Raw genomic sequence first — 23,984 nt, forward strand, 5'->3', positions numbered from 1 at the left:
GAGCTGGGGTCTCGCCGCCACGCTTGCCGCCGTCCCGTTCCGGGGCCGCTCGTTAACGCGGGGAAGCGACTGGGAAACTGAGTCACAGGGCAGCGTCCAGATCCCTCCCTCGCGCGCCCCTCTGCTTGAGGCCTCAGCGCTGAAGCCACCTCCTCGGGGAAGCCTTCCTGACCACCGCACTGCCTGTGAGTCCTTACCAGGCCAGGGCTCCCTTGAAGGCGCCGGCGGGCCCGCCAGACACGCTTGCTCCCAGGCGTTAAGAACGCACCACAGCCCCTCCGTGTGGGAACCAAGTCCAACAGGGCAACCAGCGGGAGTCGGGGAGGCTCAGTGCGGCTGTCCTTGCTCAGCCCGTGGAGGCTGAGCCCCAGCACCCATCTATCTGGGCCTGGAGGCCCCTGACCACTCCTGCAGCCGCGATGCTGCAAGGCAGGACCTCCAGTTCCAGTTCACTGGGAGCCGAGACAGACCCACGGGCATTGGGGCAGAGCCCCCGACACACGAGGCTGCAGCTGGCTAGGAAAGGTCGCTACTTTCTGGGGACGGCAAGTAGAGCCCTCTAGCAATAGAGGTGACAGAGACCAAAGGAATGTGTCATCACAGCAACCCCAGTGGCTAGAAAGAGCATCCTGCCCCACCCTAAGGCAGGTGAGAGCTGCCCCCGTGGGCCAGCGGGCCGGGAGGCTGCCAGGGATGTTGGAAGGACAATTTCGGAGTCAACCCCAGACCCTTCAGCAGGCCTGAGTCTCCCCGTGAAGCAGCAAGCCCCCCCCCCGCCCCCCAACTCCTGCAAAGAGCATTTTGGGACTTGGGGAAGGTGCCTCTCAGGACTGCGATGGCAGGAAGGGCACCTCGCCACACCACGGGCTCGCTGCTCCAGACCCCAGAACACATACCGAGTGAACGCCTGAGAAGTGCTGAAGCCCAGCCCTGAGCCGGGCCCCCCCACCCCCAGCCCTGCAGGCTGGGGTCTCTGGCTGTCCCCTGCCCACGGAGAAGGGCAGAGGCCTCTGGTCAGGGCCTGAGGAAACAGGGCAGATACCCCAGGCTGGGGCCAGACCACACCAGAAGGGCGACATCTGGGCAGGCCCCCGTCCCACTGCAGAGTCCCCCATCTTCCAGGCACCACAGCCTCGCTAACTAACGGGATGGTCAGACTGGGGGTGGGGGTGGGGAGGCAGTGCTGCGGGGCACACCGGCCCCGGGGCGTGGCATCAGGAGGCTCTCAGGTAGCAGATCCCCTCAGGCCAGCACGGACCGTGAAGGGTGCAGAGGCTCGTAAGCTGCAGCTGGGCCGCGCGCGAGACCCCAGAGTGGGCCCCAGACCTGGAGGAGGCGTGGGAGCCCGTGGCGAGACAAAGGACACACTTTAGCGGATTCAAGAAAAGTGGTCTTCCGAAAGCAGGATTCGAGATGCAAAAGACACCAGCAAAGTTTAATCAGGACACCCGAGCTGATGCCTTCTGAGAGGGGTGCGGCACCGGACCCGTCTCCAAACCAGGGAGGAAGGCCACACGGTGCTCAACCACTTCCTGCCCCCCGCCTCCGGCCCAAAGTTCTGTTTTCCGACACCCTTCACGCCCACTGGCTGCCTGGGACCAGAAAGGTGTGGAGCCCTGAGAACTACTGGAGTCTGGGGTCACACGCTTCCTCGCTCATGATCCCCAGTGCCCCCAGAACCTCGGGACCCACCCACGGGTCTTGGGCACGGGCAGGTGAGTGGGCAAAGTGTCCCCAGAAACCAGGTTCAGACAGAAGTTAGGTCCCCTCGAGCACGTGGCCCCAATACCAACACCCGGGGGCCCCTGAGGCCTCATCGGGTCTTCACCAGGGCCCTGTAGAGTGAGAAACTGAGAACAGCAGTGACAGCGGCCCCAATGACCCCCAGTGTCACCCGAAGCCAGAAGGAGGTAGAGTGCAGCTCCCCGTGGGCCAGGTGTCTGCAAGAAAAGAGAGGCCGGCTGGAGGCGCCTCCGGGACGCTGCCCAGAAGCTTGCTGCCACGCCCCCCACCCGCCTCCTGGGAAGCCCCAGAGCCCACGGGGCTGTTAGCGTGGGGAACAAGAGGGCTCCCACGGCGGGGGGCCACCAGCGAGACCAGACCCGCCCCGCACCTGCGTGACCCCGACCACACGGCTACAGCTGTCCTGCTCTCCCGGTGACAGAGGCCACCGGTCACCGGGCTGAGGACAGGCTCCCACCACAGGGGCTGTGTGCCGGTACCCACGGGAAAGTGGCCATGGCAGCGAGCCGGGTGAAGACAGCGGTGCTGAGCTTGGCCGGGCTGGCGCAGGAGAACGGAGCAGGGGCGGGCAGCCGGTGCCTGCGGCAGAACTCCGCAGGCGACAGGCCAGGTGGCGAGATGCCCTCAGGCAGGTCAGCCTTGGAAGAGACGAAGAGGCAGGGGGTCTGCCCGTCCATGTAGTGGCGCTGCGGAGAGAGGGGCCACGTCAGGGTGCAATCCCCGGTGGCCTGGGCCAGGGTCCTGCCCCAAAGGGACTAGGGGTGGGGGTCTTGCCTTGTAGACGCTGGCACAGAACGCAAAGGACCCGGGGTCGCTGCCATCGAACATCAAGCAGGCCACGTCACACGCAGCATCGGGTGCGGCGGCCAACAGGCTGTCTGCGCTCACCTCGCACAGCTAGACACAGGGCGGTCTCAGGAAGGGGTCCGGGGCTTGGCCCTCTGGGCCACATTGAGACAGGTCCCCCGGCACGGACTCGGGGTCTATCCCGGGGGGCGGGGGGTGGCACTCACTATGAGGTACTTCTCCTGCCCGTTGACCTGCACTGTGTTGATGGCGTAGACGGCAGGCTCCTCGGGGAACTCCCTGCGATCCTGGCGTGGAGGAGGGAGGCGTCTGAAGCCCACCGGCCTAGAAGGTGCCCAGAGCCCCTTGCCCCTCGGGCGGCGGGGGGAGGGCCGGGGCAGGAGCTGGGCCCCCTCGCCCAGGGATACTCGGACGCTCACCCCCAGACGGCGGCCGAGGAAGGCCTGCAGAAAGGCGGATTTGCCCACTCCGCGGGCTCCCACCACCTTGCACAGGAGGACGTTCCTCTGCGTCTGCCCCTTCTCCTGATCCAACCTCTTCTCACGCGTGACTGTGGACATGGACAGACAGCCAGGGCGTGACTGAGGGGGCCGCCCGGGAGGGGCTGGGCTTGGGGTGAGAGGGCGGATGCCCACCTGTGATGGCGTGGGCCTGGGAGTCCCGCTCGCAGAGAGTGGGGTAACCCAAGTAACCAAGGTGCTCAAGGCAGCGCCGGACATCCAAGTAGGTCACCAGGCTGGGGGACAGGAGGGACGTGAGGCCAGGGAGGCGTGCTGTCACCGCCGAGCGGGAGGGGGCGGTGGCAGGGGTGGCACTCACGTCCACTGGCAGAGGTACCCGTGCAGGGGCAGCCGGCCCGCCTCGGTGGGGACCTCAAGAGGCAGCTGGGAGCCCCAGGGCGCAGCCGGAAACACGCTGAAGAAGCTGTCCAGCTCCACAGGCGAGAGGCTGCCATCGTGGTCCTACAGGCAGAGAGGCTGTGGGGACGTGTGCCTGGAGGCTGGAGGGGCTGGGGGGGGGGGGCGCACGGCGCGAGTCACGACACCCTCACCTGATCGTGCTTCTCAAACACCCTCTGCACGAACTGGTAGCCGAAGTGGTTGAGCTCGGTGCTGCAGCCGGGGGGCACGTGGAGCCTGTCGGGGTGGCAGGGGCTCTCTGGTTCCCAGGGAGCCCCGTGCCCACCACGCTCCCCACACCCCCCGTGTCCCGGGACGGGGAGGCTCCCGCATCAGCCCCTCGCAGCGCAGAGTCCGCCCACGCGTTCCTCCCAGCCTGCCTCCCCGCGGGGGTGGGGGGCTGAGGAGCCCGCCGGGCACCGGCCTGACGCGGAGAAGAGAGGGGGAGCCCAGCGCCCCGCCCAGCACTCACGGCGGAGCAAGGTAGTCCAGGGTCAGCTCCAGTGTGTCGCCGTAGCCAAAGCGCCGCAGGATGGTCCACGTGGTCTCGTGGCGGCCACGCTGGATGAACAGCGTGTTCAGAAAAAGGAAGCCTGTCCCGAAAGGGGCGGAAGGGCGAGTGACGCTGGCGCGGCCTGACTCCTCCCTGCTCCCAAGGGACGGGCGGGGCGTCAGGACTCACCGTCCAGGGTCAGCCGGTCCTCCCGCACACCTCCCGCCACGTTCTTGCACACCACCGTCTTCACGTCCTCCAGGGCCTGGGGGGCCAGGGGGTGCCCGAAGCACGATCTCTGCCCCCGAGGGAAAGTCGCCATCAGCCGGCAGGCCGCCTCAGCGACTGCTCAGCGTCACTAAGGGCACCCGAGGCACGGAGCGCAGCTGAGCCCTCGAGGGGTGGGCACCAGCAGCAGAGGGGGCCGCACCTGGAACGCGTTGAGTTCCTCGTCACTGAGCGCCTGATCTAGGTCCTGGTCTGAGAGCCTGAAGATGCGCGTGAGGGCCTGGACACACGCGGGCCTCAGCTGCAGGGACAGCCGGCTCAGCACGTACCCCACCGCCCCCGCCCCCCGCCCCCCGCCGGTCAGCTTCCCCTCCTCACCCTGCCTGTCGCCCACCTGCTTGGCCTCAGGGTCGTAGAGCGGGGCCGTGGGGTGCAGCACAGCCTTCTGCGCGTAGTAGAACAGCTCCGAGATGTTTCTCAGGTTCTTGGCAGAGCACTGGCGGCCACGGAGACAGACTCAGAAACGCCCCGAGGAAGATGCTGGCACAGGGTAGCACGCAAGGCTGCGCCTGGCCTCAAGGACACCGGCTGAGGCCCCGGGGACAGCGGCGCAGGGGCGCGGGCCGCAGGGCCTTGCTGCTGGGTTCCCGGTCTCACCCGCCACTCACCTCCACGCAGGTCTCGATCTCAGGGAACTGGCTCATGATGGGCAGCACGGCCTCCATCGAGCTGCCCGCCCGCAGGTCTGACTTGTTGCCCACCAGGATGATGGGGACTCTGGGGAGAGAGACCCATGGTCACCGTGGGTGGGGGGAGCTGGCGGGGCCCACCCCCCTGGGCCCTGCCCGTTACCTGGGGCCCCTCTCGGTACCCCCGTTCACCAGTGGGATCCATTTGGTGCGGATCTGAAAAGCAAGGCCTAGCCGTGAGGAGAGGGGCCTGCCTGCCCCATGGCTCCCACCCGGAACTCACGCCTAGAAGGGGGAGGTCGAGGCCCACTGAGGGACAAAGTCACAGATGCCGGGAATGTGCCCGCTTGGAGAGGACAGCAGGTGGCACCTCATGTGATCCTAGCAAACACACCCAAGGGACCTGGGATCAGCAGCCCACGGCACCCCGTTCCACAGACTTCTGACCACCCACGGGCCCTGTGGGGAGACAGGGCCACAGGAGCTCCCCGGGGAAGCTGCGGGGTCCTGGCTACAGGCCCCCGCACCCAGCGTGGCTCCGCGAGGTTTCCTGAAGCACTGGTCAGAGATGGGGCCAGACACAAGTACAAGTCGCCCAGAGCCTGGGTCAGCAAGGTGTGCACCTGAGTCTGTATGGAGGGCAGCATGGAGGTGGGTGCCAGCAGCAAGGACCGGGGTGGATTAGGAGCTCTACCCCCTCACCTTCTCGATGGTAGCCTCCTCAGACACGTCATACACCACACACACCACGTTTGCCTGCGGGAAAGGGGGTGAGGCACGGCGTGACCACGGGCTCCTTGCCTCACGCTGCCCTTGACGGGGCCGGAGACCTTGGAAACGCCCCTCTAGCCGATGCTCCCCGGCTACCGTCAGCTGCTCCAACTTGGCAAGTCCCTCTTGGTGGTGGGGGTGTTGCAGCTGCCAGGCCCGAGCACTGCAGCTCTGGCCAGTGAGGCTCCTGGAGGGCTCAGGACCGACACCGCCGCCCCCAGAACTTGGCACCCCAGCCCTGCATTCCCTTGTCATCTCGGGCACAGAGAATAACGAAGTACGCCGTGAAGGATGACGGTGGCAAAAAGGCCGCCTCTGAGTAACGGTGGCCATTGCCCTTGCCCAGCAATGCCCAGAACACAGCAGGAGCTACAGGGACAGCTACCCGCCCCCACCTCCCCCATCGCAGCCTGGTTCAGGAACAGATCCTCCTGTGACAGCACACGAGCAACGACGACCTATAGCCGTGGTCACAGCACCCACTAGGGTCCAGAGGCTTGGAGCAGTGGACCGGACTACGGGATGGGAGGGTAGGTGGCCAAGGCACGGAGGTGCCTAAGGGGTCACTTTGAAGAACACTGAGACTGCTCCCCAGAGCCCACCAGATGAGCAAACAATGGGCGCACTGAGCCAAAGGGCTGGCCAGCCATGTGGTGTGGGTACCAGGGCCCCTCTTCTCCCCAGCTCCCAGCGGGGTGAGTCAGAGGAGCCGGACAACTCTCAGTACTGGGAGGTCAGGGAGGGATTAGCGGAGCAGCTTAGTCTAATCCCTCGGAGAGAGAAGCAGATCAGGGGGAGGCAGCAGCCCGCACCCAGGCCCTAAGTGATCAGCACCCCCTTCCTGAGCCCTCAGGGCACACTGTACCTTGTCAATCTCTTCCTGAAGCTCCTCCGCCGTCTGCTCGGCTTCTGGAAAGAAAAGACACGCTACTGCAGAACTGCCCAAATGCCTGTTACTGGGCAGAGGCGGGGGGTGGGCTGGGCGGGCCGGCTCTACCTGAGTAATCCACGATGTGGGTGGGCACCTTCTCCGGGGTGACGTCTGCGGGGATGGTGATCTCTTCCGCTCGCGGAGGGACCTGGAAAAGACGCGGCGTACCGGTGGCCCGGGACGGAGGGAGGTCGCGCCGGAGAGACACCGAGGGGTGCGGCCGCGCTCGGCTCTTACCTCCGCGGGGAACTCTTCGCCCACGAGAGACAGGATCAGCGACGTCTTTCCCACCTGGGCTGCGCGGGGCGGAGCGGTCAGCGCAGCGGCCAAGAGCGCGGCGCCCCAGCCCCAATGAGGCCGGACCCTCGCCGCGACCCCGGTGGCCCCAAGCCCCCCCACCCCCCCCCCCCAAGCTCCCAAGCCCGGGGTCCTACCCTCTCCCAGGAGCAAGATGCGCACATCCCGCTTCATGGCGGCCGCACGGATCCGGATTTGGATCTCGACCCCGATCTCGGCTCGACCCCGGCCCGACCCCGACCACGGATCCAACCCACGCTCTCCCACTTGCCCGCACTTCCGCCCCCCGCCCGCACTTCCGCCCCCCGCCCGCGGAGCCGCACTAACGAGCGAGGCGGGCCAGAGCGTCCGGACTGTGCGGCGGCGCCACCGCGCGGGCACACTGGGCACCGCGGGCATCGCGCCGGAGGGACGCGGCTCTGGCCCAAGGTGCCGCCCCACCCCGCAGCTCCGCGCGAGGACCTGACCCGCCCACTCTGGGCAGGGAGCAGGTCTGGGGGCTCTGTGCGGGCTGAGCTCAGGCCAGGGCAGCAGGATCCTGGAATGACCAGCTCACGATGCCAGAATGCAACACCCACGTTTATTTGAACCGCACAGGGCGGCAGCATACAAAAGCTCTCAGATCGAGAGCACTTTGCGTAAAGTCCAGGCTCTTGACGATTTACAGCGGCAGGTCCGCTGGTGTGTAGACACGGGCCTAGAAACCACCCTGGCTCAGCGGGAGGCCGTGGGACAGCTCAGCTTCTCCGCCAGGGCGGCCAGGACCCTGAGCCCAGGGACTCCTCTGTGGCCAGGTGGCCTGAGACTTCCCACACCAGGATCTCACTGTGGGCCGCTGAGAAGAGCAGCTGGGCAGAGGGGGCGAACCTGCAGAGCTGCACCCAGTCGTCATGGCCAGCAAAGTCCTGCACGGCCCCCGACTCACAGTCCACCAGCCTCAGCATACGCTCTGCGGGCAGAGGGCACAGGGCACGGGGCTGGGCAGGACAGGCAGAGTGCCGCGCACGCCAGGCCCCGTGTCTGTGCAGCTCCGGGGCCCAGGGGTCCCCCAACCCGTCTGGCTGCCGATGCCTTGTGGAGGAATGTGTAGCTGAAAGCCCCGTGCCGTCCATACCCCCAGGCCTGCTCCCGCTGGGACCAGGGGCAGCCGAGCTAAGGGGGGGCCCATCAGCACCAAGGTGCCTCACAACATGGGGCTTCCGAGGCCCCAGTCTACACCACGGAGTCCCTCTGCTGAGGCCCTCGTGCTGGGTACAGCAATCGGCACCCCACACTCCTCATCTCTGGACCCTATGACTCCCCTGGGACAGGTGTCCTCACCCCGCTTCGGGGATAGGGAGCTTGGGACACGGAGGTGAGAGGCACATCTCAGGTGGTGGTATGGGTGACCCACTCGGCCCCGCTCAAGACGGGCTGGAGTCCCTGCCCACCAGGACTCACCAGCAAAGCCAATGGCCATGAGGTGGGCTCCGGGGGACAGGCTCAGGGACACAGCAAAGAAAGGAAGTGGGATCTTCTCCACCACCTGTGGGCAGCGAGCATGAGCCTCCCCTCCCCAGCCTCGGATCCCCCCGGCTCCGGGCACCACGCGGGGGGAGGGGGCGCACGTGCCTGCTTCTGGTGGAGGCTGTAGAAGACCACCTCCGGATGCACGCCGAGACCCGCACACGCCAGCAGTGCCCCATCCCAGGGGCAGAAGGCAACAAGACAGGGCGGCGGCCGGCTGGGAAACTGGGGAGGGCACGGCGCGCTGTGGTGAGGTGGGCAGGCAACTGTCCCCGCCGCCCGTGCCACCAGGAGCCTTACCTCCGTGAGGGTGGGCGAGGGGCAACTCAGCCAGTCCAAGAGCTCACAGCGGCCACGTGGCCAGTCGGAGGCCCAGACGCTGATCCGCTGGTCTGAGCTGGCAGCCAGCCACAGGTCGGCACCCTCTGCCCCCAGGTCTCCGCACTGGGGGCGCGTGAGGGCTGGTGGGTGCCTCCTGCCCTGTTGCGCCCAGTTCCCCTCCCCTGCCGGCACCCCCAAGGCCAATCCCCGCCAGCTCGTGGGGCCACCTCACCTCTTTGTTCGTGCTCTGGATGGTGGAGATCGGAGCGCCCCGGTGGTCACTCAATACGTGGAAGGTCATCCCTGTGCGGGGACGGCTCGCGGCCACAAGCCCATCCTTATCTCCGGAGAGGATGGTCTGACCTAGGCCAGGCAGGGCCACACTCTGCTACCCTGAAGCCCCTGACCCCAGCCCAGAGGTATGACCTGGGCCCAGCGGGGGCTGCCCTGTCCCCCTGTGGGCCCCCACCCCTCACCATCAGCAGAGAAGGCAATGGCCGTCAGCGCAGCCCGGTGGGGGCGCATCTTGAGTTCCATGGCAATTTGGGAGACGCTGAAGACACGCAGGGTGCCATCGCTGTAGCCTGCTGCTACCTGCTGCTCCTCGGGACGCCCGCAGGACGGAGGGCTCCAAGCCAGGCAGAGGCAGCTCTGGGGACCCAGCGGGGACACACCAGCACTCCCCTGAGGGTGGAGGACAGGAGCCCAGCCCCAAGGCTGGGACGGACACTGTGGGGAGGACATGGCCACCAGCAGGCAGGGCCGGGATATAGTCTGGGCTCAGCCCCGGTGCCCCCCAGTACCTGGTTCAGCACCTGGAACTGGGTCAGGAGCTCCATGCCGGCCAGGGACCACACTCTCACACTCCCGTCATCACTGCATGTGGCCCAGTGGGACGCACTGGGACTGAAAACCACCTCGTTGACCTGCAGGGAGCCAGCCAGCCCCACCTGAGGCCGCGTGGCCCCCAGGCAGAGAGGAGACACAGCAGGCCAGGGTCTTTTTTTCTTTTAAGACGTCATTTTTCTAATGTAATCTCTGCCCTCGGTGTGGGGCTCAAACTCACGATCCTGAGATCAAGGGTCACATGCTCTTCCAACTGAACCACCCAGGCGCCCCAAGTGGTCTAGTCTTGAATGTGAATTTCAAGCGTAAGCGTGAACTCGTAATGCTTCTCACTTAAAAAAATAATTTGGGGCACCTGGCTGGCTCAGTTGGTTAAGTGGCCAATTCCTGACTTTGGCTCAGGTCGTGATCGCATGGTTTTTGAGTTCCAACTCGGCGTCACCGAGTCCAGAGCCTGCTTCAGGTTCTGTGTTTTCCTCTCTCTCTGCCCCTCCCCCGATCACACTCTGTCTCTCTCTCTCTCTCTCTCAAAAATAAATAAACATTAAAAAATAAAAAAAAAAATAAAATAAAAAACTGGCTGAGCGGTAACAGGTTCCTCTGGGACTCGGACCATGACCTCTATGTCGTCTCCCGCAGGAGGGACCCCGGGCTCTGAGAAGAAACGGCCACGGCAGGTCCTGGGAGGAGCTGCAGAGGGCCGCCTGGAACACCTTGTTCCACACGAGAGGGAGATCGCCAGCAAATGCCAGCTCAGGTCAAGGCCTCAGGACCCAAGCGTGCAGGCCCCAGGGGATGAATGGACACGAGTTCTACCTGGACCACAGGATCGCACTTGGCTTTGACAGGCAACAGCATGGAAAGCCCCGGAAAGCATGGTGCTCAGGGAGAGAAGGCAAAAAGCAATGCCCGGGGCAGGCGCATCCACAGAAACAGGCTGGTCTATGAGGACCAAGGACCGGGCAGGGGAATGGGGCTGAATGGTTAAAGGGTACGGGGCCCCCTTTCGGGGAGATGAAATGCCCTGAAATTTGACTGTGGTGCTGGTTGTACAATTCTGTGCATGTAACAAAACCACAGAGTTTCAGCGGAGAAAGCACAGGGCACGTGGCTTATGTTGCAACACGCAGCTGTCACCAAGAACAGAACAAGTATGCAGTCCTCACCCATCTCAAACTCGTTTCTTTGATGGCAACTGTTGTATCTGAACAAACGAACAGATATTTAAAAAAAAGGGGGGGGGGCTCAGGTACCAACTCCTAGAACCTCCCGCTGCCTAAAGGCTCACTGAGCATCAGGAGAAACAGTGAGCACGGAGCTGCGGGACCCACGTTTCCATCCAGCGGCTCACAGACACTCCAAACTGGCGGGCCGCTGCTGGATGCGGAGGACCAAGCTGGCACCGAGGACACCCAGCCCAGAAGCCAGACGATCGGCTATCCTGCCACTGCCGCCTCGGCTGTGCCTCGGGGGAAGCAAGCTCACCGGGACGTCTCTCCCGAAAAGGATCAGACCAGCACCGCCTGAGACACCCCCGAGCAGGGAGTCATTCTACGAGGACAGGCAAGCGGTCCCCGAGTGCTTCCTGGTGAGACAGCTCGCTCAGCAGGTGCCACGGGGACAAACTGGCCCTGACCAGGCCCTGGCCTGGCCCCCGGACAGCTCGGACCCCGGGGAGCGCAGGGCAGAGAGGCATGTCCGGCCCCGTGGCCATGGGAGGCTCCAAGGCAGCCAACATGGTTTTTTCGGCAAATCAATTACCAGAGAAAAAAAGGCACCACAAGAAACAGGTCAGAGCAGGCCAAAAGGCTGGGGGGTCCCGCCTGTGGGTCCTGGCCTGGGGGGAGGGGGCGGCCTCGGGTTCTGGCCTGGGGGGGCTGCCCTGTGGGTCCTGGCCTGGGGGGACGCCTGTGGGTCCTGGATCCACAAGGGGTAAGTACGTATCTCTATGCTGTGGAGTCCTCATCCCTGGCGGGACCTCCAGAACCATTTCCACACAAACCCGTCTGACTGCTGGGCTCGGACTGGGAACAACCTGGGGGAGGCAGGGACAGAGGACAGCGTGTGTGGCTGGCTGCCCTGCCCCTGTCCGGCTTGGAAATCCCCTCACCTTACTCCTGTGGCCACTGATGAGGCGGGTGCTGGTGCCCTCGGCCCAGCCGACATACCAAAGGGTCCCTGCCGTGGTGCCCACCACGCCCATGTCCATGCTGTCGTGGAAGACGGCGCTCACGATGGCACCATCCAAGGTCAGTTCGTGCTCCATGAACACAGAGCTAGACCTAAGGCGTGGCGGGGGAGTGGCTTCAAAAGGTGGCAGCCGGGGCCCAGGGCTGTGGGGACACGTCCCCAGCCTGGGGCTACAACCCCCAGGGCCCCGCTCAAGGGGTCAAGGACACTGGCTCCCAGACACACCCACACACGTCCCACCTGGCACGGGCACCTTTGCGCCTCAGCTCCGGCACGGCCCCCACCGCCCACAGGCGTAGGCGCCTGGTGTTGCTTCCGCTGACCAGCCGCGCTCCTGAGCACAGCAACACTCCTGGGGGGTAGGAGGTGGCATGAGCCGCTTCCCCAGACGCCCAGACCTCGAGACGAAGGCTCCCGGGGAGAGGCCCGGCCCCGAGCTGTCAGGGGGCGCGGGAGCTCCGTCAGGCACCCACCGATCTCGCCGTCATCTGCTTCCCAGGCCAGGAAGCAGCGGCCGGCACGTGTGTCCCAGACACACACCCGGCCAGCGTTGGAGCCGCAGTAGAGCAGAGGCGCGGCCCCGTAGCAGAGCGAGGTCAGCTCGCCCGCCCCCACCTCCTCAGGGATGGGTTCCCGGTGCACCTGGAGGGACACAAGGGCAGCGGGGGTCGGCAACGTCCCGGGGCTGAGCCAGACCCCACCCTCCACCACAACCTCTGAACCCTGGCACCTGGAGGGTGACGTCAGCCCCGCGTTGCTGCAGGAGCCACGAGGTGATGGCACCTTGGCCCACGCAGGTGAGCTCTCTGGCATCCCTGGGGTTGAAGGCCACGCCGTGCGCTGGCTCCGGCAGGCGGACGGAGGACAGGAGCTCGCAGGTGGCCACGCTCCACAGGGCCAGGGTGCGGTCACCGTAGTCCCCTGGGGAAGACGCACAGTGGATGCATCAGCTTCCCGGGAGTCTCAGGACAGGCAGGCGCGCCCAGAGACGACGGTCTCCCCGCAACCCAACTCACCCAGTGTGACGAGCAGCGCGTCGTCCGGCGAAAAAGCCAGGGCCTGCACGGCGGTGTCGTGGTAAGAGAGAAGGTGCCGGCAGGAGCCCCCAGGCACATCCCAGATGCGGATCTGGCAGCGGGAGGCTGTGCTGCTGCAGCCCGAGGCAGAGGCCAGGATCTGCTGGGCCGGAAGGCAGGCGGTCAACCAGGAGGGCGAGGCCCACCGGCCCACCCTGGGCCCCGTCCTGCTCTGGGGAGGAGAGCCAGCGTGGCTCTCAAGAATCCAGGCTCCCAAGTGCACTCCGGCCCCGGGCGCACAGGGTAGGGCGTGCGGCCAGCACCTGAGCATTGTGGCTGAGGGCCAGGGTGGAGATCTCCTCGGGGTGGCCGAGCCAGTGCCGCTGGGCGCCAGAATGCAGGTCCTCCACCACCACCAGGCAGCCACACGTGTAGGCGAAGAAGCCTGGGGGCAGGGAGGGCACCCCTGAGCCAGTCGGCCGGACCCAGGGTGCCTCCTCCCTGTTTGCTTCCACAGCCGTGGGCGCTCGCGCCTGGGAAGCCCAGCTCAGAGGCGGCACGGGTCCGTGCGGGATGGAACACAGGACTGGTTACCGGGAGAACACGCCTCAGCTCGGGGATCCCTCCTGGGCCCGCCACCCAAGCCCCCCGCGGCGGCAAGGGCTCGCGTGCTCTGAGGCTGGGTAGAGCCTCAGAGCCACCTAAGGGTGGGTAGAGCTGGGCCCCTCCCCGCGGCGGCTTCTGGGCTGGGAGCCAGGGTGCGCCGTGGCCCCACCTGTATCTGGCTTCCAGACCACATTGGCCCGCCCGTTCCCGTTGTAGCCCACGACGGCCTTCAGGAGCAGACGCTCGACTCGGGCACTGGGGACAGAGGCACTCTGCGAGGACACGGAAAGGACGATGGTGCGCCGGCACAGCACCCAGCACCCCGCCCCCCCCCAATGTCTCAAGCTCTTCCCCCCTCAGGCCGGGGCCGGGGATGAAGCCTTAGGTCATGCAGGATCCCAGGAGACAAATGACAGGAGCCTGGGCCCCAAAGCCTGTGTAAGAGGCCAGGGAAGCCGAGAGGTGTGAACGCTGGGGGCAGGCAGTGGGGGAGGCACCTGGGTCGGGAGGGCGCAGGTGAGGGAGGGGCGGCGGGGGCGGGGGGGAAGGGAAGGCTCCACAGGACACCACCTGGGGCCACTGTGGGTGTCAGCAGGGCAGTAAGAGCCTTGACCAGCCAAGCCAGAGTGCAGACACAAGGTGCACGGGAGAGCTGCAGGGGGACTGGCCCCAAGGGCTATGGCAGCCACCCCAGGGAGACCCCAGGAAACTGAGCTTCCCAGGGAGAAAGAAGGCTCCCAGAAAACGCAGGGCCATGCCCCCTCCACCCCGGGGCCCGCAGCGTCTCCTTATGAAGGTGCCGTGAGGATGCCCCCAACTGACCTTGACCAGCGAGGAGGCCTTGTAGCGAGCAGTGAAGTGCCTGTAGCAGTCTGGGCGAGCAGAGGGACGGGCCTGGGCTTTTGTGGTGCTCCGAGCAGCTGGCAGGGAGAAGGAAGAGGCCTCGGAATGTCAGAGCACCCGTGACCGTGACCGTTCAGAGACCCCTCCTCGCACACGGTCGGCTGGCCCTGCCGGATGGGACAAGGGCCTGACCCGCTCCGGATACCTGAGGTCGAGGGCGCACTCAGGCTGCATCCCACTGCTAGCCTGGCCCGGCGGGGGCCCCAGACCAGCCTACCTGCCCTGCAGGGAACACCTCACAGGGTAAACCTCAGCCTGTCAGCAGCTGGGCCTCCCTTAGGCCACCTGGCACCCACAAGACACCTTGGCCGGCCGGTCATGAGTGTCCCTGCCCCACCCTGCAGCCCCTCCTCTGCTTACTGGCCCAGCCACAGGAGTGGGGATGCATGCTGAAGCCCCAGGTGCCCCCGGGAGCCCCCTGGGCCCCATCTCCAGCCCCGCTGGCCTCTTTCACCAGCATGGGCAGGCTTGAGGCCTGATGGAGCCCCTCGGGGTTGTGGCTCTCCTGGGACGGTCCTTCTTCATCTGATGTGGAGAAAGCACCTGGGGAGGTGCGGGGAAGGTGAGAGGAAGGAACAGAGCTCCCTCCCTCGCCCCTGCCCCTGCCCCTCCCCAGAGGCCCGGAGGGAAGCATGCTGGCTCCACCCAACAGCCCCTCCCAGGACCCCCACCCTTACCGTCAGCACCCTTGAGGGGCCCAGCACGGGCGCCCAGCTGGAGTGGGGAAGCCTGGGATGGCACAGGCACCTGCTGCCGGGGGAGCCCACCGGTGCCTGCCTCGGTGTCCTCCGGCTGCCTCGCACCTGGGCCTGGAGACACAAGAGGTCAGCCTGGGCTCAGGGCCCGGGGCGCACACAGCACATACAGACAGGTGTCCACGCACCCCAGTTCTGCACCGGGGACCCCAGGAAAGGCAGTGGCACTGTGCTACCCACAGGGACTGAAGAGCCGGCCCCAGAGATCACCACAAAGCCTACCCACGTGGTGGGGCCACTCACCAGCCTCGCAGGTCGGGGGTGCCCCAGGTGAGTCTCCGGCACTGCGGGGCAACAAGAGAGTCAGGTGGGGGGGCAGGTAGCCGAAGGCCTGGTGGACAGGGGTCGAGGGCGGGCACTCGCCTTCCCGAAGGTGACCTCCCGGGGGCACCCAGAACGTCCCAGAGGAAGATGGCATCCGCCACACTGAGGAGCTGCCGCTGGCCAGGGGCGAAGGCCACAGCGCGCACAGGCTCTGAGTGGCCGATGTAGACCTGGGGGCAACAGAAGGCATGTCCAGAGACCCTCAAGGCATGGCCGGGGCACCACGGTCCTCCCAGCGCCGGGACAGAAGTAGTGCTCCACGCTTAACGCAGCGGACGCATCCTGCAGGCCTGGCCGTGACCCCCCGACCCTCCAGACCAGGGCCTGAGCAAGAGGTCCTCCGGGGTGTCAGGCCCCAGCGGGCATAGGGTGAGTTGAGGGTATCGTCCTCCACCTGCCCTCCCACCACCCGCCACGCACCTGCCTTCGGCACCCACCTGGCAGCCGGGGCTGGCCTTGGCCGGGTAGTCCCACACCCTGATGACCCGGTCAGTGGCCGTCAGCAGGAAGCGGGCGTCCCTGCTGAGAGCCAGGGAGGGGCAGGCCACAGAGTGGACGCCTGATAGCTGCAAGAGGGCTCTTGTCAGTGAAGGGAGATTGAAGCTCACAGAGGCCCCGCATGGGAGAAGCCTCTCCTTCCTCCCTTCTCAGAAAACGCCCCCTCTGAGGAGCAGCAGGCGGCCCAGGGCCCCCCGCCCCCCGACTCCTCGAGGCACTGCAGGTACCAAAGCTGGAACCCAGAGAGAAAAAGAAGCCAAGCCGCTGACCACAGCCCCGGGCTCACCTCCCGGACCACGCGGCCCGACGCGGCATCCAGCACCACCACTGTGTGGGACGACGTGGACACTAGCAGGTGGCCGGGGGGTACGGGGCCAAAGCAGATGGCCACAGCCGAGTCCAGGCGGCTGCTGGCCAGCTCTAGGGCACTGACATCAACTCGCAGCAGCTGGGGGAGAGCAGCCAGTAGCCACCGGCCACGACCTCCAGACGGAGCTGACGCCCCCAGGGCCAGAGCGCGGGAGGCGGGCGGCCTCAGGCCCCTACTCAGCAGCCCTGCCTGCCTGTGGCTCACACGCTGTGTCTGAGTCAAGGCAGCGGAGCCTAGACCCTCTCCGAGGTAAGCACAGCGTCCCAGCTGCCCCCTCAACTCCCTCCGGCTCCATACCAGGCCAAGGAGAGCCCCTGCCCCTCCCTGCCTCCCTCCACCCTGGTGGAACCCAGGGCAGTCACGCAGCAGCCAAGAGATGATCCCCACGGAGTCTGCCGGCCGGGCCGACACAGACACACAGAAAGCTCCAGCTGACTCACCTCTTCTAGGGAGGCTGTGCTCACGATGGTCACCACGTACTTGGAGGGGCCCACGAAAGCCAGCAGGCGGCTGTCCCCGCTAACCACCAGGGCATTGGGGGTTGGGTGGGCATCCCGGCACACCATGTTAGCTGCCGGCAGCACGGGGGAACACGGTCAACTGGGTGCAGAGAGGGTACCCGCAGGAGACACGGGTCAGGACCCAAACCTGCCCCCAGCTGTGGGAAACACCAGCCCAGAGGTTACCCGGCTACTGCCGGGGTGGCTGGCAGGTTCTCCAGGTGACCACCTGGCTGGCCCGAGTTATGGCAGCCACGAGAGAAAACAGACAGATGGCCTCGGGGGGTGCCCTGGGGTGGGCCGACCCCCACCTGGCGCTCAGGCCACACACCTGCTCCTGGAGCAGGCTGGCACAGACCCTCACGGACCTGCACGGACCTGGGGGCCGAGGAGTCCCAAACCACCCTCACCCCGGAGCTCTGGGTAGCGAGCGAGCCCCACCCCGCGGGGACCCGACAAGGACACGGCTGGAGGGCCCGGGGGGGGGGGGGGGGGCCCGGGGGGCCCGACCTGTCACACGCAGGACGCGGCACCGGGTGGTAGAGCAGTGGTACTGGGCCAAGGTGCCCTGAGAGCAGGAGCTGAACAGGAAGCTGCCGTCGGGGCTGGCGGCCAGGCCGGTGACCGCTCCTTGGTGACGCCTGTAACACACCGGGACACCCACTGCCCAGACCTCTCACAGCCGGGCCTGGCCGAGTCCCCGGAGGGCAGCGGAGGGCCGTCCCCCACCCTGCCCAGCTGCCCCCCCACACCACGTCAGCTTCCACCACGGGTGTCTGTGGGGCTGGAGCCCACCGGGCACCCACCTGTGCCGTACCAGGACCCCAGCGGCCTCCAGGCTGAAGGAGCAGACGGCCCCGCTGGCAAAGCCACAGAAAAGAACTGGCCGCGTGGGGTGGAAGGCGATGGCGCGCGGTGTCTCCTCGGGGGACCTCAGGTCATACAGCTGGAGGGCGGGGCTCCGTGAGGGCACGCAGAGGCAGGGCTACCAGATGGCCTCTGGCCTCAGGAGCCCGTCGGCCAAACTCTCCAGCTGGCCTGAGCCCTCAGGCCCCACGGGCCCTCCTGTGTTCCACGTCTGCCTGGGCCCCACCCACCGGCCCCCAGGGTGGCCTGCAGCCTTCCGGTCCCCCCCCCCTCCGCCATGCCTCCCTTCTGGCCACACCCAACCTGCTGCAGGGTCGCCAGGTCCCAGACGCGGACGGTGTCGTCCTGGGACACGGTGGCCAGCTGCCCTCGGCTGCCCTCGGTGGCCAGGGCCAGCACCGGCGCAGTGTGGGAGCGAGCCAGCGTGTTGTATTCTCGGGAGGGGACGTCCAGGAAGCCCAGGTGGCCCGAGAGGGTGGCGGACAGCACACGCAGACCGTCAGGGCTGACGCAGACCCAAGAGACCGGGCCCTCGTGCTCTGCAGGCGAGGGGGAAGGAGAGGGGCTCGGCGACCTCTCAGCCCCTACCCTACCCACACAGACCCGTCTCCTTGCGGCCTGCAGCTCCCCCATAACCACCGGCTTCTGGGCTCAGCACTCAGCCCTCTGGAGCCCGCGACTGCCTCCTAGCCAAGGGATGGCCCCAGAACACGGCCCTCCCGCGGCAGCTCTGGCGGTGGCAGTCGGTGTCATGGCCCCACCTGCCTCTAGGAGCACGGAGGAGAAGTCCAGGGGCCAGAGGCGCACGTAACCGTCATCGGAGCCCACGGCGCACGTGGTCTGGGAGACACTGAGGCTGCTGATGGAAATGCCGGGGCCTAGGGGGTGGGCAGCGTCAGCCCAAAGCATCGGGACCGCTCCCCCCACGCAGCAGGGGACCCACCCACCTGCGCCAAATGGCTGCTTCTGTGAGGAGTGGCCGCCAGGGGTCTGTGTGGGCAACAGGCGGCGAACACGCCGCACGGCCCTGCGCCGGTGGTCGATTTCCAGGATGTGGCCGCTGCGGCCGCACACGTAGCTGCTCGGGAAAGCGACAAGTGAGGGCCAAAGGGGCAGCAGGAAGCAGAAGCCAGCCAGTTACGGGAGCGAGGGCAGGGCTCACAGCGTATGGCTGTCCTGGGCCTGCCCGAAGGCCAGGTCGGTCAACTCCAGCACGCGGTGCTCCCCCAAGTCCACGGGGCAGGAACGCAGCTCCCCGCCTCGCAGCCGCCAGAGCCGTATGCCGCCCTGCCCGCACGATGCCATCCTGCCCGGCAGAAACCCGACACTGAGGACAGTCCGCACGCCAGGCAGGAGGGGCTGCCCAGGACCCGTCCCGGCAGGGCAGGGGCAGGGGCAGGGGCAGGGCAAGGACAGTCCAATCACCTGGTTTCATCGAAAAAGGCAACCTTAAACGCCTGGATGTCAACGCCGGTGTGCGTCTTTGCCAGAAGGACGGCCTCGCCTCCTCGTCCCACCTGCTCTGTGCCCCAGGCCAGCACCACCTGCGACAAACCCGTGCTGAGGGCCCGAAGCCCGCCCACCCACCCCGCCTGGCCTCCCCTACGCCTCAGCTCTCCCTTCCCATACCAGCCCGCCTGGGCCCTCGGCGGCCAGGAGCGTGGGCATGTCGGCCTACGCGCGTACCCCGCAGCTCCCACAGACGCTCGAAGCCGGGCGCGTCTGCGGAAACGGCGAACACCGACCCACAAGCAGAGACGGACCCGCGGTAGCATAGGAGACCCCGTGGACGCAGCGGACTTGCGAAGAGCTGACGTGTAACACACGGCCAGCAAGGACAGCGTGCCTTGTATAAACGCTGCCCCTGTCCGGGAGGGCTGAAAACCCGCCGTACTACACGGTGCGCACGGAGCGCGAGGCCGGGCCGGGGAGGTCTGCTTCCCAAGCAGTCTGGACTCTACCTGCGCCCCGGCCCCCCAGCCCCGGCCTGTTACCGCTCGCCCGTGGGGGTCCTCGCCCTGGCCCCCAGCCCCGGCCCGTTACCGTTCTCCCATGGGAGTCCTTGCCGACGCCACAGAGCAGCACCCCGTTGCTGGAGAAGCTGCAAGGGCAGGCGGGCGGTGAGCGTCGCTGGGGCTGGCCCCCCACCCCTCAGAGGCCCCACGCCCACCTAAGGGAACAGAGGGCGTGGACCGGGCTCCGGAGCAGGGACAGACACCCCCCGGTCTGGAAGTCCCACAGACGCAGCATGCTTGGGGGCCGGGCCTGGGCTGAGGCCAGCAGCGAGCCGCTCCCATCCAGCGCCAGGGCAGAGACCTGGGGAGGGGGCAGGTTGAGGGACGGGGCTCAGCCTGCAGGCGCGAGCCCCCCTGGGGACGGGCCGGCGGTGCCCACCTTGTCAGTATGGCCGAGAAAGAAGCGCTGCTCCCGGGTGTCCACGTGCAGGACCACAATGACTGCGTGGCAGGGGTACACCACCGCAGCCCCATCCTTGGTCCACAGGGCCTGTGCACGGGGGCCAGAGTCCGGTGTCACAGGCCGGTTGGCCTCACGCCCCCTCAACCCCGGCACACCCCACCCTGTGTTTCCGGGATGCGCGCGCGCACACACACACACACACACACACACACACACAGACACACACACACACACAGGGCCTCCTCTGAACCCCGTCTGCGATACAAGAAACTCTGGGGCTCAGACAACGAAACACCGGAACCCACAGAAACTCGTGGTAAGCACAGGACCGTAGAGACCCAGAGGTGGCGCCCACGCCCAGCCCCACACGCCAGACGACAAGCATCAGCGCCTCACACAGCCAAGTGCGAGTTCTCGGGCCGACGGAAGCGCAAGCAGCCGGGCCAGTGCCGACCCAGCCTGTGCTCATGGAACAAGCAAGGGACGTCCGGACAGGAAGTCCACACGTCCACTAAGAAAACACAGAGCCACGTGCAGGCATGGGATTGAGGACCTCAACACCCCAAGGAAGCTTAGGTGTCCACAGAGGCAATCTGGGGAGACACAGGCTTCTCCCACTGCACCCTCTGTGTAGTTGACATGTGATCCAAAAAGAACGTAAGAGCCCTCACCCATTTGGTACTGTGGCCCCCAAAGCCGATGACGCCCTTGAGCTTCAGGATCGGATCCGGAAGAAAGCTCTGAAAGAAACAAAGTCCCAGTGAGACCCCAGGAGGCGAGGCCCCATCCACTGGGACTGCACCAGCCAGGGCTAGTCCCTCCCTCCCGAGAAAGTGTCATCGTCCTCGTGGCTGCCAGCTGCACTGTGGCAGGGAGCCAGGATGTGGCCACAGTGCGGATCCTCCAGGGACTCTAGCTCCTGCCCCTCCCTGCCTGGAGTCCAAGGCCCCTGAAGATCACTTGGTGCCTCCTTACTCTTTGTTCAAAGACAGTCTCGCCCAAAGTCATCTCTGGCCGGCTCTGCTTTCTGCCAGGAGGCTGGAAAACAAACGGTTATCAGAAGCCCAGCAGCCCCTGTCCATACCTCCTCAAGGCCCCACTCCCTCAAGGCCTCACCCCCACTCGAGGCCCCTACCTTCCTTGGAAAAGGCACTGACCTGGCGCGGGGCCACATCCTCCAGGGCCACGGGCACCACGGCTGACTCCGGGGCAGCCGTGTGAACACCGTTGCCGGCTGTGTGCTTGTCAGTGACCTCCGCCCTGGCCGAGGGCTCCTGGCTACGGTCACGGGGGCCGTTCATACTGGGGACCTCCGAGTGCTCACAGAACAAGCTGACCTCTGGAAGGGGCCTGGGCACAGGCCGGGCCTGGCGAGACCGCAGAGGTACAAGTGCCTGTCAGCACCCTAGGGCCACCACCCTCCAGCCCCATCCCCGAGGGCGCAGGAGCACTCACGGCTGTGGGGCCAAACATCTGGACCGCGGGGGACACGCCGTCCAGGAAAGGATTACTGAAAGCCACTGGGGGAGGGACGAGCTCCCGCACGCGCCCCCGGAAAACTGGAAAAGAGCAAATGCGTGTGGAGCAGAGCACAGAGGCCTGGGGAGAACGTGGGCCCTGGCCTCGCCACTCCTCCGGCCGCAGCCCACCCTTCCACTCTGGGCCCCCGGCGAGGTCTGAGACCAGCAGGCACCCCACACAACCTCCCGCACGGTTCCGGCACCCCAGGACGGCCTCCAGACTAGGCCCGGCCCCCGCGGGCCCCATCCCGCCAGGCTCACCACCCCCACACGGTGCCAACACCCGCTCCTGCCACGCTCCACGTCCCTGCTGACCCCACAGGCCCACCTGCCTCAGGAGGGGAGCGGCTCTTCCGAGCCGGCTCGGAAGATGCTCTTGAGCCGACACTTGGAAACCTTAACGGGGTGGAGGGAGAGTCAGCGTCCAGACTGCCCTGCCCTCCCTTCGGCAGCCGCCTCAGGACGGGCAGAGCCGCTCACCGGATGTGGACGTAGTGCTCGTGCCAGCTGTCCCCCTTGGGCACGGGGAATGCCATTTCTCGAGGTACAGGAGTGACAGGCAGCTTTGCCCGCCGGGCCTCGGCAACGGTGACGGCTACGAAAGGCAGAACCGGTTCGAGGAAGCCCAGCCGGCTCCCTCTTCCCACACAGGCGAGACTCAACACCGGGGGACGATACGGTGTCACCCGGTCCCCAGCCCAGCCACCACTGCCCCTTGCCCCCCACGGGCGCCTCAGGAGTCGGGGGGCTCCAAGACGGCTGCGATGCCAGCCCCTCCTGCTGAGAACCCCGGGACGGAGGGAGGGGAGGCGCACACGGGCAGCGGGAGGGGACGCTGCGGTAGGAGCACTGGGTACGGGCTGCGGCGCCTACCGGGCTCAAAGCACAAATCGCTGGTGTAGAGGCTCTTGACGAGCAGATTGGCGCACAGCCTGACGCTCTTGAGGTGACCATAACGCCGGTTCAGGTAGACCAGGAGGACGTCCTGCAGATCCAGCTGCAGGCACGTCCAGCGGGCACCCGAGGGGGCGACGCCAGCCAGGTCTGCACAGCATGAGCCAAGATCAGTGCCCGTGCTCTCGGCGGCCAGCCCACGGCGCTGCACTTGGCCGCAACCACGCGTGCCCCCCAGCGCCTACCCCTGTGCCTGGGCCTGCCCACCTCCCTGCCCGCTCCCAGGCTGCCTCTCCCGGACCGCTGAATCCTGTTCACTCCCGGCCTCCACCTCACCCTTCCTAGACGTCCCGGCCTCACAGATGAAGGGAAACTGAAGCCACGTGGCCGTAGACTTGAGCTCCCTGAAGAGGCTGGAGAAGGACACACGGATGACCTGGCTGTCCTGCAGGCAGAGCACGACCATGAGAAGACCAGCGGCGCTGCAGGAACGCAGCCCCCACCCCCCAGCCCCCACTCCCGAGCTCGGCACCTCAGTGGCTACGTCCAGATGAATGACGAAGTGCTTGGAGGGCAGGGGCCGGAACAGCACATACAGGTACCGTCCCGTCAGCCCCAAAGACTGGGTGCTGGTTTGGGGGAGCTGAATGTAATTCCCGGCAGACACGGAACCCCGGATGCGATACACCGTGCACTTGAGAGTCTTATCCTGAAAAGAGACAAAGCAGCACACGCGTGACCCTTGGGTGGTTCTACGAAATGTCTCAGGAGCGAACGGGTCCCTGCTGCTGCCACCAAGCCCCTTGTCCACTTACTGTCACAGGAGTCACGTCGCCTTCCTTAGTAGACCGCTTCCACTCGCCCACTTTGAAGTGTCTGAAGACGTTGAGGAACGGGTGCTGCCACGCTGGGGGGTCACGAAGGTATGAGGACCCCCACGGGCATGAAGGCCTGACCCCAGGTGCCAGACCCCCGCGGGTCCTTGGGGGAAACCTGTCCCCGGGTGCCAGACCCGCGCGTCCTGGGGACGGGGGACCCGTCCCCAGGTACCAGAGCCCTGCGGGTCCTGGGAGAGGAGAGCGGCATCCCTCCGTGGGCCTCCAGACCTTCCAGGGAGGGGCCAAAGTCTGGCTCTACGCCCCCCCCCCCACGGTGACGGCGATCACAGCGCGCGGACCCGGCTGGGGCAGCGCGGGTTCAGTACGCTCCGGTCCCCGAACCCCGGACCCCGAGCCCCGGGCTCCCGCGCGCCGCTACCTTTCGCCATGGCGTCCCGGCTCGCACTTCCCGCCTAGACCGCCGCTCACCCTACGCAGGGCACGCAGCGCGCGCTTAGCAACGGCCGCCTGGCAACGGCGCCGCTTCCGCCGGCCCGCGGACGGGGCCACGTGACCTGCGGCGAGGCGGGGCGCGCGAGAGCGCGCGGTGGTGGCCGCGTGACTGCGATCGGCCGGGAGTCCGGTCGCGCGGCCCGGGTCACGGCCGGAGGGTGCTCCTGGCTCGCTGTCCGCAGCCTCTCGGGCGCCTCGGGCCTCTGCGGCCACTCTCAAGCCGGGGCCCTGCGGGGATGCTCTAGCAAGTCTAGCTGCGGG

General features: G+C 66.6%; 2 protein-coding genes across 7 annotated transcripts; both read right to left on the reverse strand.

The window, feature by feature from the left end:
* Positions 1–1,725: 1,725 nt before the first annotated feature.
* Positions 1,726–7,121, reverse strand: RHOT2 (ras homolog family member T2). 2 transcript variants are annotated; one of them, XM_047098024.1, is made up of 19 exons: positions 6,996–7,121; positions 6,799–6,857; positions 6,628–6,709; positions 6,496–6,539; positions 5,562–5,615; positions 5,023–5,075; positions 4,839–4,947; positions 4,565–4,666; positions 4,373–4,471; positions 4,132–4,240; positions 3,922–4,042; positions 3,602–3,686; positions 3,370–3,512; positions 3,186–3,286; positions 2,970–3,100; positions 2,757–2,837; positions 2,518–2,640; positions 2,227–2,429; positions 1,726–1,940 (listed from the first exon to the last, which is right to left on the reverse strand). In XM_047098024.1, exons 1-19 carry the CDS (start codon positions 7,030–7,032, stop codon positions 1,814–1,816), a joined length of 1,863 nt encoding a protein of 620 aa, XP_046953980.1. In that variant the 5' UTR covers positions 7,033–7,121; the 3' UTR covers positions 1,726–1,813. The 2 variants fall into 2 exon arrangements, with proteins under 2 accessions (XP_046953980.1, XP_046953981.1); XM_047098025.1 differs by having other exon boundaries at positions 6,799–6,852; positions 6,996–7,115.
* A 274-nt stretch (positions 7,122–7,395) lies between these two features.
* WDR90 (WD repeat domain 90) lies at positions 7,396–23,667 on the reverse strand. Of its 5 annotated transcripts, none has more exons than XM_047098003.1 (43): positions 23,650–23,667; positions 23,208–23,299; positions 22,925–23,101; positions 22,729–22,837; positions 22,372–22,542; positions 21,979–22,093; positions 21,827–21,894; positions 21,434–21,537; positions 21,136–21,345; positions 20,954–21,016; positions 20,650–20,718; positions 19,955–20,065; positions 19,731–19,876; positions 19,604–19,661; positions 18,986–19,104; positions 18,723–18,866; positions 18,508–18,638; positions 18,322–18,438; positions 17,864–18,099; positions 17,500–17,639; positions 17,204–17,334; positions 16,634–16,764; positions 16,110–16,271; positions 15,763–15,891; positions 15,365–15,495; positions 15,245–15,285; positions 14,924–15,055; positions 14,607–14,789; positions 14,166–14,263; positions 13,513–13,615; positions 13,061–13,182; positions 12,738–12,897; positions 12,452–12,642; positions 12,195–12,363; positions 11,962–12,073; positions 11,642–11,813; positions 9,489–9,611; positions 9,162–9,402; positions 8,918–9,048; positions 8,665–8,808; positions 8,470–8,589; positions 8,299–8,383; positions 7,398–7,807 (listed from the first exon to the last, which is right to left on the reverse strand). In XM_047098003.1, the coding sequence occupies exons 1-43, from the start codon at positions 23,657–23,659 to the stop codon at positions 7,596–7,598; spliced, it is 5,613 nt and encodes a 1,870-aa protein (XP_046953959.1). In that variant the 5' UTR covers positions 23,660–23,667; the 3' UTR covers positions 7,398–7,595. The 5 variants fall into 5 exon arrangements, with proteins under 5 accessions (XP_046953957.1, XP_046953958.1, XP_046953959.1 ...); XM_047098005.1 differs by having other exon boundaries at positions 7,399–7,807; positions 9,162–9,336; XM_047098001.1 differs by having other exon boundaries at positions 7,396–7,807; positions 18,322–18,638.
* Between the last annotated feature and the right edge of the window lie 317 nt (positions 23,668–23,984).

The sequence above is a fragment of the Lynx rufus genome, unplaced genomic scaffold (genome assembly GCF_022079265.1).
Source record: "Lynx rufus isolate CCGP_SWC_20201006 ecotype Redwood Valley unplaced genomic scaffold, mLynRuf1.p SCAF_43, whole genome shotgun sequence".
Classification (NCBI taxonomy): domain Eukaryota; kingdom Metazoa; phylum Chordata; class Mammalia; order Carnivora; family Felidae; genus Lynx; species Lynx rufus.

Excerpts from the sequence above, each read along its gene's own strand:
- RHOT2 (XM_047098024.1), bottom strand. The coding sequence starts at position 7,032 with ATGAAGCGGGATGTGCGCATCTTGCTCCTGGGAGAGG. Across the intron at positions 6,858-6,995 it reads CATCTTGCTCCTGGGAGAGG|CCCAGGTGGGAAAGACGTCG; the intron begins GTAGGACCCCGG and ends CGCCCCGCGCAG. Across the intron at positions 5,616-6,495 it reads TTCAGGAAGAGATTGACAAG|GCAAACGTGGTGTGTGTGGT; the intron begins GTACAGTGTGCC and ends CCTTTCCCGCAG.
- WDR90 (XM_047098001.1), bottom strand. Across the intron at positions 9,049-9,161 it reads CATTGCCTTCTCTGCTGATG|GTCAGACCATCCTCTCCGGA; the intron begins GTGAGGGGTGGG and ends TGCCTGGCCTAG. Across the intron at positions 8,384-8,469 it reads ACAGCCTCCACCAGAAGCAG|GTGGTGGAGAAGATCCCACT; the intron begins GCACGTGCGCCC and ends CGCTGCCCACAG.